General features: G+C 45.2%; 1 protein-coding gene across 1 annotated transcript; it reads left to right on the plus strand.

Moving 5' to 3' along the window:
• Positions 1 to 53: 53 nt before the first annotated feature.
• On the plus strand, positions 54 to 6,481 carry LOC136496845 (trafficking protein particle complex II-specific subunit 120 homolog). The gene is given in 12 exon segments (XM_066492607.1): positions 54 to 584; positions 1,134 to 1,334; positions 1,445 to 1,627; positions 1,795 to 1,904; positions 2,410 to 2,469; positions 2,582 to 2,873; positions 2,995 to 3,249; positions 3,251 to 3,288; positions 3,444 to 4,329; positions 4,935 to 5,823; positions 6,057 to 6,100; positions 6,102 to 6,481. Coding segments are annotated over 12 exon segments (3,549 nt in total). The 5' UTR covers positions 54 to 170; the 3' UTR covers positions 6,279 to 6,481.
• Positions 6,482 to 12,083: the final 5,602 nt, after the last annotated feature.

Below are 12,083 nucleotides of genomic sequence, written 5' to 3' on the forward strand. Positions count from 1 at the left end.
CGAAGGATCAAATCGGATTCGAGGCCCCTCATCACTACGCAAAGCGTCTCTTCCCGACCTGCCGGGCATCTCCTGTTCCTCCATCAGCGAGCCACTCAGATCTGCCGTTCCCGACCCGGAGCGAGCGAGGTGAGCCGAGGCGAGGCTGGGGGGACGAGCCACCGGCGGCCATGGAGCCCGGGCTGAGCATCGAGTCCGGTTCCGCCATCCGCGTCGCGGTGCTCCCCGTGGGCGGCCCGATCCCGCCGCCGCGCCTGCGCGAGTACGCGGCGCTGGTGGCGCGCCACGCGCGCGTCGACCTCGCCTCGCTCCGCACCTACTACGCGGAGCACCAGAAGAGCCCTTTCCAGCACCAGCCCTGGGAGACCGGGTGCCTCCGCCTCAAGTTCGTGCTCGGCGGCTGCGTGCCTTCGCCCTGGGAGGACTTCCAGTCCTCGCGCAAGGTGCTCGCCGTGATCGGCATCTGCCACCTACCGTCCTCGCCCGACCTCGACCGCGTCGCGGCGGACTTCATAGACGCTGCACGGTCGTACCCGTCTGCGCTCGCCAACCGGTGCTTCGCCTTCTGCCCCACGGACGCACAAGTACGTTCCTGCTGCTGTCGCGGGCGTGTCTTCCAAAGTGTTAGGAATCGCTGACTCAATCATCCGTAGATCTCACCTCGGCGATCTACGCTGCGTGTGCGAGGATCGTTGGGTTTCGTGAATGCTCATTTTCTCTAGTACGTGTTGTAAATGGCGATGGCACGCTCATTGACGATAGCTTAGATGCTTCCAAGTGTCCTGAATACTTGGATGAGATCTGTGTGATCCCATCTGACCCTTGCTCCGACAATCTAAACTGCACTACTAAAGCAATTCTAGCTTGAGGGCTGGATTTTACTATAGCTGACTGGGTGTTAGGCTATGTTTTGTGCTCACTTCACTTGCGTTGCATTCTGCTAGTATTTTAAGGCCTGTCTTGTGTTCACTACTGTGCTTAGTCATTCCCTCTTTGTGTAATCTGATTGAACCTATCTCAAACAGTAACAAATATTGTACCCATGTTGTAACACATTACACATCTAGTTTTGTCATGTTTGATCACCTGATGCTCTAATGCAATCTCTTGTTGTCTGGGTATTTTTTTTATAGTTGTCGGGGAAGAAGAGGGACGATATTATTATGTTCCCTCCTTCTGATCAGCAATCACTGGAACTTCATATGCTTACAATGATCCAAGATCTTGCTGCTTCTTTGTTGATGGAGTTTGAGAAGTGGGTCTTGCGTGCAGAATCCACAGGAACTATTTTGAAGACCCCATTGGATTCACAATCCAGTCTTGGCTCAGAGGAGGTTCATACTTTAGGTGTTCCAAGTATTTTTGACCAGTGTATGTTGATGATGCAAATGGCCCAAGATTGTATTACTTATACACGACAACATACTTTCTGTATTTTTATTAGGTAATTAAGGCTAAAAAAAGAAGGCTGGGTCGTGCGCAAAAGATAATAGGAGATTATTGCCTCTTGGCTGGATCGCCTGTGGACGCTAATGCACATTACACCACCGCTATAGAGCTTACAAGACTGACTGGTGATGTTTTCTGGCATGCTGGAGCCCTTGAGGGTAGTGTCTGCGCATTAGTGGTAAGCTTTCGCATAAAGTCGTTCTGGTTCAACTATTCGTCTTGATAAGCCGCGTATCAATATTTCATTTGAAAATGTCTCCATTTATTTCTAAATCTCACTTGGCATGAGATTCATGGTAATCTTCTCATGACCATTTTAGGTGATTATATTCTGCTTATGAACAGGTAGATAGGATGGGCCAAAGTGATCCTGTTTTGGAGGATGAAGTCAAATATCGCTATTACACCATTATCCAGCTATACAGAAGAGCCACTTTACAAGATAATGCTCAAAGGTATTGTTTCAGGGGTGCTGTTTTCTTTCTTAATCCTTTATGTGAATCGCATGTCATTCTGTCCCATATGGCAGTTTCCTCCTTTAGTTCTGTTATTACATTCTGCATAAGCTCATTTTGTTTCTTCTGAGTTACACAAAGGATTGAAGTATTTCATCTGTTTTCTTGAGCTGCTGGTATATTGAAGAGATCATACTGTTTTCTATAATAGTTCTTTCTTTCATGTTGCATTCCTGTATTAAATTTTCTTGGCCATTATTCTCTTTGGTTTTGAAGAGAGTTCATGAGGGCTTAAAGGATGTTACATCCTATCTTGCCCTTGAGTATACTTTGTGTCTTCTTTGCCCTCTCCATTCCATTCCTTTCCCTTCTCCCCCTCCCCCCCTGTTGTGATAGTTCTTTATTAACAATGGGAACTGGAATCCTGTGTGGCATGTTATAACAAGCTATTTACTTTAAAAAATTACTTAACGCACTAACATTGTAGCTGTTCTCTTTGGTGTAGAGTTTCACCTGTGAGCTTTGAGCTTGAAGCTGCCTTGAAGTTGGCAAGATACTTGTGCAGGTGAGTCTCTCACGTGCTTTATTAACAGTTCCTCATACAATGATATGAGGTTGAGGTTGTGTCAAAGTATATTCTATTTATGTTGAAGTCATCCGGTGTCTTCATTTATCAGGCAAGAACTTGCCAAGGAGGTCTCAGATTTGTTAATGGGAGCTGCAGATGGTGCCAAGGCTCTGATTGATGCCAGTGACCGGCTCATACTATATATTGAAATCGCAAGACTTTTTGGTACACTTGGTTATAAGCGCAAGGCGGCCTTTTTTTCAAGACAAGTTGCACAGTTGTACCTTCAGCAAGACAATGCATATGCTGCTATGAGTGCTATGCAGGTTCTAACTATGACTACAAATGCATACCATGTCCAAAGCCGAAAGACTATGAAAATGAATCATGATTTGTCCAAGGTGAGATCACAAAGTAGTTGTGCAGTTGCAGCATATTGAGAATCAATCATCAATTCATCGTGCATAAATATACTAAATATTGTTGGATTCATGTTTCATTTGCAATGCTTATGTTCTTAAGGAACCTCGTGCTGGCAATACTGATTCTGGAAAGGTGCACGCTCAGTCTATAGTGTCATTGTTTGAGTCACAATGGAGTACCCTCCAAATGGTGGTTCTAAGAGAAATATTGATGTCATCAATCCGGGCCGCTGATCCACTCTCATCATGGAGCGCTGCAGCTCGTCTTCTTCGATCCTTTTACCCACTCATCACACCAGCTGGTCAGAGTGGCCTAGCAAGCTCACTTGCAAACTCTGCTGACAAGCTTCCAACAGGGCACACGCTGTGCCGATCCATGTCTTCCTTTTATCAGGTATGCTTAAGCTCATCATTATTATCTTATTGTTATATTTGAGAGAAAAAGAGAATAAATACTGTTGGAACTACTTTTAAGACTGAAAGATGCTCATGGCAAAATTAATCTTTACTATCTTCTGGGATTTTTTTTATCTTATGTTATTTTTCCAGGTTGCATTCTTTCCCGCTTCACCCTTCTCAAAGGGATATAGTAAAGCGGAATCCACATAAAAAGGAGTGGTGGACCGGTGCAGGTCCTTCAGGACCTTTCATTTATACTCCTTTCAGCAAAGCAGGAGCTTCTGGGACTTCCAAGCAAGAGGTTAGTTGGATTGTGGGGGAGCCGGTTCAAGTCATGGTTGAGTTAGCAAACCCTTGCAGCTTCGACCTAGTTGTGGAGAGCATCTATCTCTCTGTTCATTCTGGGAATTTTGATGCCTTTCCAGTTAGCGTTAGTCTTCCACCTAACACTTCAAAATTAGTTTTGTTATCTGGTATTCCAACAAAAGTCGGACAAATATCAATTCCTGGGTGCATTGTTCATTGCTTTGGTGTTATTACAGAACACCTATTCAAAGAGGTCGATTGTTTGCTCCTTGGAGCTGCACAAGGGCTTGTCCTTTCTGATCCTTTCAGATGCTGTGGCTCTAGCAAGTTTAAGAGTGTCAACTTTCCTAGCATTTCTGTTGTTCCTCCTCTGCCATTGTTAGTTGCCAATGTTGTGGGTGGAGATGGTTCTATTCTTCTTTATGAAGGAGAAATTCGTGATGTTCTGATAACACTGACAAATGCCGGAACCATGCCAGTTGAAGAAGCAAATGTTGCATTGTTAGGGAAGAATCAGGATTCTGTTATTTCGATTGCCCATAGCACATGGAAATCTGCGCTCCCTATTAAACCAGGTGGAGAAGTGACATTTGCCGTAACACTAAGAGCTTGGCATCTCAGCTCAGCAGATTTGGAAACAGATGGCGGTAGATCTCCTGCAAATTCAAGGAGAATAGCAAGAGAAGGAATCAATCCATTATTGGATATTCACTATGCTGGTAGGTCATCAGTTTCACATTCTTTTATTCTCTGTCATCCTTTAATATTCAGCTCCTCTCATAATCTATATTTACATTCAATGGTGAAATCTGTAGTTCTGTTAATGTACCTATTACAATTAGACATTTGCAAATATTTGTTAATCCCTCCTGTTGTGAATTAGTGCCTCTATATTTTCATATTTTTATTAGTATATCTGAAGCATAGATAGCAATAGTTGTTTTCAGTTTACAGTTGCCTTCTTTCTGTTTGGATACTATTCACATGGTGCTAGTAAGCGGCAATTCTTAATCATCTTTGCTTCATGGGTGTTCCTATCGTTCTCTTGGTCTTGCACCTGGCCCCTTTTGTTCTTTCATCCTGGACAAATTAGCTTTCTATTTTTCTAGCCCATGGACATTTTTTTGCTGTAGGTGTTCTTTGTTGTGATTAATGCTTTGAAACAGCCAACCTGATTACACCTTAGTCTGTCTTTGGTTACTGCTAGGCAATATTCTTCTGAGCTTTGCACATTATAAATTTGTATATGATGTACATGCACGGATGCACCCCTTGTCACATAGGCAAAAGTATTGTCATTATGTAGCTTGACTAAATTTGTATATTGCACTTCAGGTCCTGCTTGCGAGTCTTGAGAATGGAGATGTTTCACTTCCACCTGGAAGACGCCTGGTTGTTCCCTTGAATATCTGTGTTGTGCAGGGCATGCGTCTTGTAAGAGCACGCCTGTTGTCCATGGAAATACCTGCTCGATTTACTGAAACACACTTAAAACCTGTCAGTGGCAAAGACATTAACTTATTGAAGATCGATCCCTATAAAGGAAGCTGGGGGCTCCGCCTTCTGGAACTTGAGCTTTTTAATCCTACAGATGTCGTTTTTGATGTTGATGTTACTGTACATTTGGATGACGCGGATGTGGATCAAGAAGTAATTTCAGAGGGCGATGCTGCTTGTCACAAAACTAGAATTGATCGCGACTACTCTGCCAGAGTTCTCATACCTCTTGAGAACTTCAAATTGCCTGTTCTTGATGCTTCCTTCTTTGTAAAGGAAAGTAGTAGTGATGAACCTCTTGGATCCAGGGCTGCCGCCGTAGCAGAAAGGAATGCCAAGGCAGAGCTAAATGCGTCTATCAACAACCTGATTTCAAAAATAAAAGTGAAATGGCACTCTGGGAGAAATAGCTCAGGTGAGCTGAATATTAAAGATGCTATCCAGGCGGCATTACAAGCATCTATAATGGACATACTGTTGCCAGATCCTCTGACGTTTAGCTTTAAACTTGCTAAGAATGGAACTGTGATCAATGATGATTCTTCAAAGGATTCTGGCAGTGTTCTGAGGTGCAAAGATCCTATATCTGCTCATGAAATGACCCATATGGAAGTTCAAATTCGCAACAACACAAAGGAAATTATTCAGATGAACCTTAGCATTTCATGCAAAGATGTTGCAGGAGAGAATTGCTTCGATGAAAATAGTGCAACTGTCCTCTGGGCTGGTGAGTTATCTTTATTTTTCCGTTCCATCGCTATCTGGATTTATTTTTGGTTTTGTGAGGACAGCAAATGACCAATGCTACAGAAGGCAACTTCTTGTGCATGATCAAAGATTTTTTACTTTAGGGGCAATTGAGTAGGCATTGGATTTATACTTTAACAGGGAAAGTTATTCATTGAAGCAGTATTCAGCGTCCATGTCTGGTACACTACTAACGTTCTTTTTTCTGTGTAGGTGTTCTTAGCGATATACACCTGGAAGTTCCACCGTTGCAAGAGGCTGATACATCCTTTTTGCATGTACTTCCTCGTACCGGGTGACTACTCGCTCCAAGCTGCTTCTGTTATAATCGACGCCACAGACGTTCTTCGTGCTCGCGCAAAGGCAGAGTCACCAGATGAACCTATACTGTGTCGAGGATCCCCGTTCCATATCCGGGTAGTCGGTACAGCATAGGCAGTTTCTTCTGAGTTAGTTTAGAGGCCTCATTTTGTACCGTGACAATTGTAGGTGTGACAAATCTTGTACAAGAGTGTTCCCCCCTCATGCGATTTGTTTTCTTTTTAGCCTTTTGTAGGCTTCCTTGTAACAGTCATGTCATGTACAAGCATAGTGAGTATTGTTTCAAGCACCGAAATTGTATGTCGATGATTCCAACATCTTAATCTCTGGATGCCGGCTCATATGATTTTACTTAAAATTTACCGTCGCACGTAACACAAGCGTCAGGCACGCATTCGAGCCCCAGGCGCTCGAAATCTTGTTTGGTTACTATGGCCAGGCAGCTCGCTCAGCCGCAGGCATAGGAAAATGAACGCATGAGATCCTTGCCTGGGCAGGCAACTTTTCCAGGTTACAAAGCAAACACGCCCTGAGCACCAGAGAGAGTTGGCTAGTGGAGAACCAAACAGCCCCTTGGGTTTCACCGCTTGCGTCCGCCAAGCACTTTCAAGTTGCTGTCATCAGAGTTCATTCACTATACAAGGTAGCATGGAGCATGGATTTCATCTGAGGGGATTTTATTGCGGCATGATGCGGCCAGCCCAACACAACTAGCCTACTGGAATTCGGCAAAGCTGACAAAGCCATGATGGATGACATAAGGTATCAAACGTATCACTACTGATCCAGAAAACATTTTGCAGGTCAGTGAGGACGAGGTGGAGGTGCGATGGCTGCCGGAGGGAGGCTGACACGGGGAGCGACAAGCCGGCCGGCTGGGGCGGCGAGCTCGACCACCTAGGGCTCTTGCACGTCTGCCCCCGACGCAGCTGTTCGTGGATCCAGAGCACATGCAGCAGCAGGCTGGCGGCCGGCGGGCGCAAGGAGTAGGACGAGCAGCTGGCGAGCGCAGGGCTGACGAGCGTGGGTGGGTCGCTCGCCTGGCAAGCTCAGCGTCGGGGCGGCCGGCAAGCGGATTCTGCGGCGGGCCACGACCATGGTCTCCCCGTGCGCATTCGGCCGCGCAGACTTCGACGGCTTCGTGCGCCGCGTGTGGCAGGGCGCCAACGCAGGGGCCGAGCACCCCGCCACGAGGCACGGCAGGCCGCGTCGCGGCCGGACACAGCAGGTTTTTGATCTTCCGGAGGGTGGAGCAGACGTCGTCGATGACTGAATCAGTATGAGAACTGGCCGGGGATCAAGTTGACGTCCTGCCGCACGAGCTACAAGCACACCTTTACGATCGCCGCGCCAACGTGCTGCTGGAGGGACGGGGGAGGTTGGATGGCGATGAAGCTTGACTCTATGGCGTTCATGCTGGAGATGTGCTGAAGGAGGACGGAGAGAAGGAATGAGACAAGGGTATCTTGGTCTGTACAAAATTATCTAGTGTTGCAGGTGGGCCTAAGATCATAAAAGGCGTATAAAATGGCAGATTTGAGGCTAAATTATAATGACACATCTTCAAAATGGTGAATTGTAATGGATTGAAAAGTTGCAATGGTACTGATCCAAATAACCCTGCTAAGCAATGAGACACATGGTTATGAAATTTTCACGATTTCAAGCTCTGGATGTAATTCAAGTAGAATTCTGTGTACACATATAGTAGATACCAAAAAAAGCTAGGCAGCATCAAAAAAGTTAAACAAAGCTTTTTCAGGCCCCGGCCGATGCACTCATCTCTTTGAACCTGCGGGTATGACTTTGAGCACATTGTGTTAGATTGATCTCCAATTCTAAACTGGGCCCAACGACCCAGTTGGGCTTTTGATCCGCGCCCTGATCGGGGGCGCTCAGCCCACTATGGCTGGAGACCCCTGTGATACTGTGTAATAAATAGAGGTGGGGTCGGCGGCTCAAGACACGAGGTTCGCCTGAGCCGAGCTCCCCACTGAAACCTAAACCCTAATCTGATCTAGAGGGGCGCAGCCAGTGACGGGAAGCCACCAGCCGCCCCGCCCCGCTCCACCGACGTCGACGACTTCATCAACCTCTTCCCCGAACATCGCTGCCCGTGCGCAGACTTCACCGACGAACGAGATGGCCGATGCCTCTGGATCGACTCCCTCTGCGGTGTCAGGTTTGACACGTCCATCTTCTACCCCTCCCTTTTTCTCTTGTTCTACCTACTGTTACTGTACTAGTAGATGTTCTAGGGTTCATGATTCTATTCAACAGCAAGTAGACATGCTAGTTCTATGCCTATAGATCCTGTTCAAAGTCTAACAATGGTATCAGAGCCTCATTTGGGTATAAATCTAGCCTATCAGATTAGATCCGTTCGGATCTGAGAAAAGAACAGAGGGTTCGATCCGTTTTCGGATTGAAGCCCTAACCCTAATTGAGAAATGAACGCTAACCCATCGAGGAAGATGAACAGTGAACTAACCCCAACCCTAACTGGGTAAAAGAAGAAGTGAAGGAGGGCTCGACTTCAAGTCCACTCGAAACCGAACCCTAAAACCTAAAATCAATTCGGGAAGAAGAAGAACAGAGCGAATCTCTAACTCTAACTCTAACCCAAAACCCTAACCCTAGATCCCCAATTGGTTGAATCCGAGAAGAACAAATCAGAAGGGGAAGAAGGGGAAGGGGAGGCCTGCCTTGACCGCTGCTGACACCGCCGTAGTGTGGCTCGCCGGCGCACGGAGAGAAGAAGGCCGAGCCGAGGGCGTTGCTCGCCGGACTCTGGCCAAGGGGGCGCCGCAGCAAGACCGCTCGACGGCGGCGCGCTCACCCGCTGGGGAGCGCGCTCACCGGCGAGGGGGCCGGCGACGGCGCCGAGGCTTTGCTCGCCCTCCATCGTCTACTCGCTCGAACTCGCCTTGCTACGGCTGCGCTGCGGGGAGGAGAGAGGAGCGCGGCGTAGAGAGAGAGAAGAGTGAACTGAATGGGTTAAGGTTTTCAGGGGAGCCACTGCCGTTGTGTTTTTGATCGAGCGACGCGTGCGGACGACCGTCGGATCGGCGCGGACGGCTCAGATCGAGCGGGCCGTTTCGTGGCCCAGGTGGGCGCGCGCGGGCGCAGCACTTTGCCGGTCCAGGCCCACGTTGCGGCCTGGGTGCGGCCGGGTGCCGCGCAGAGGTGGTGGGCCGAGCTGAATTGCTGGCTTCGAGCCTAGAGCAGTAAAGAGAGAGCCCAATTTTCCTTTTTTCTTTTTCAGTAAAATTGAAAAATGGAAAATGGCTCAAAAGAAATCAGAAAAATGAATTTTTCCTGTGTGTAAAATTCAAGGAAATGAGTTCATTTTTCCGCTACGTATTTTAAAGTTTTATTTTCATTATTAAATTCGAACCAATGGGAGAATTTAATTTTGAAAAATGGATATTTTTTAGCTTATTATAATATTGTTATTATTCTGACCAACGTTGATTAATGATAATATTATGATGAGTTTTGTTATGCATTAATTCTATTTTTGCTCAGCGGTGATGTAGAATTAGTGTAGAGGACAATTGTATGTTTTAATTTTAACGAACGTTGGAACTAAGACATTCAATTGTTATTATTATATTTATGTTCTCACTCTATGAATTATGTTTTTAGGCGGATACAACTTGATGGGTTGTATCAAAGAGATCCTCACTCTAAAAGGTAACAACTACATGGAGTGGAAGAAAAAGATTGACATGGCCTTCATCTTGGCTAAGGTGGACTAGATAGTCACCTCACTGTGTCCCACTAAGCCTGTGGCACCGGTGAGGAAGACAAACGAGGTTGATGCCGCTTGGGCAACCAGAGAGAGATTTTGCATCCCAAAAGATGTCCTATGACCTTGAGCATATGAAATAGGTCACTGCCAACAAAAAATGTATGGCTGTGATAAAGAACACGATTAAACCTACAATTGTGGGCTCAATCCTAGAGTGTGACACCATCACCGAGTACCTTGATAGAATAAAGAGTCAGTTCACTGGCTCTTCAAAGACATATGCTACCCAGCTAATAAAGCAGCTGGTGACAAAGAGATACTCTGGAAATGGTGGCATAAGAGAGCACATACTAAGGATGAGCAATTTGACATCCAAGCTAAAATCAATGGATCTAGCTCTCGAGGAAGAGTTCCTTATTCATCTAATTTTTGCTTCCTTGCCAAAAGAGTTTGACACTTTTGTTGTCAACTACAATATACAGTCCGAGAAGTGGGACATGAAAAGGCTCATGGCTATATGTGTGCAAGAGGAGGAGAGAATAAAAGTTGCCAATGGTGGCACTATCAATTATCTGAAAGATAACAAGAAAAAGAATAATAATGCTAACTCCTCCTCAAAGCCAAAGGGAAAGGGTCCCATGCTGCATCAGCCTCAGCAGAACAAGTTCACAGTAGAGAAAGACCAGTGTCTCTATTGCAAGAAAATAGGACATTATAAGAAAGATTGTCCCGACTACTTAAAGATGATCATGGCAAAGAAAGGTAAGAACATTATTACGTTCATAAATGAATCCCATTATGTACAGTATTTGAAATCTACTTGGTGGATTGACTTAGGTGCAACTGTTCATGTTGCTAATTCTTTATAGGGATTCTGTTCGACGAGGACTACGCAAAGAAGAGAAAAACACGTTAAAGTTGCAAATAGAGTCCGAGCAGATGTCGAAGCTGTTGGCGATCTTTCTCTAGAGTTTGCTGATGGCTTCACACTTTTACTTAGAGATGTTCTTTATGTTCCCTCTTTACAGAGAAACTTGATTAGTATTTCATGCTTGGACATTGATGGATATGATTGCCATTTTGGAAATGGCAAATGTAAGATAACATTTAATAATGCACATGTTGGTCTTGCTATCTTATAAAATGAGTTTTATTTGTTATCACTACGTGATGATGTGAATGTTGTATACGATGATAGGAATGTTGCGTGCGATAATGAGAATGTATCCTCATCTACGGATGTAAACAGAAAATGAAAGAGAGCTCATGATGCATTGTCAAAATTATGGCACTATCGTTTAGGCTATATTTCGAGGGGGAGAATAGAAAAACTAGTTAAGAATGATATTCTTCCTCCATTAGAGTTCTCAGATTTAGAACAATACAGAGAATGCATAAAAGGAAAGTATGTAAAGAAAATTAAGAAAGATGTCAAACAAAGCGCATGAATTTTACAGATTATTCACACAGACATCTGTGGTCCGTTTCCTGTAAAGAGTGTGGATGGTTATGATTCGTTCATAACATTCATAGATGATTACTCCCATTATGGCTACATTTATCCAATTAAAGAAAGAACAGAAGCATTGGATAAATTTAAGATATTTAAGGTAGAAGCTGAAAACCAACACAATTTAAAAATTAAGATAGTCAGGTCCAATCGTGGGGGAGTACTACGGTCGGCATACCCCATATGGCCAAGTTCCTAGACCTTTTGCAAGGTTCTTATAGGAGAATGACATAGTAGCCCAATATTCTACACCGGGTGAACCTTAGCAGAATAGAGTAGCTGAAAAACGCAATCGTACCCTGATGAATATGGTGCGCAGTATGATAAGTTACTCCACCTTACCGTTGAGCCTATGGATGGAGGCGTTAAAAACCACCATTCATATTCTCAGTAGAGTACCAAGTAAGTCGGTGCTCAAAACACCGTATGAGTTGTGGACAGGAAGAGTACCCTCACAAAACCACTTATGTGTGTGGGGGAGTGTAGGGTCGAGATGGCGACTAGAGGGGGGATGAATAGTCATTTCTAAAACTTAATCGCATCGGCTAACCGAAACAAGTGCGAAATTAAAACTATCGATCTAGCCAAGACTACACCCCTCTATCTATGTTCTCTAGCACCTTGCAAAGATTCTAATTAAGCAACAAAGGTGTCG

The sequence above is a fragment of the Miscanthus floridulus genome, chromosome 12 (assembly GCF_019320115.1).
Source record: "Miscanthus floridulus cultivar M001 chromosome 12, ASM1932011v1, whole genome shotgun sequence".
Classification (NCBI taxonomy): Eukaryota; Viridiplantae; Streptophyta; class Magnoliopsida; order Poales; family Poaceae; genus Miscanthus; species Miscanthus floridulus.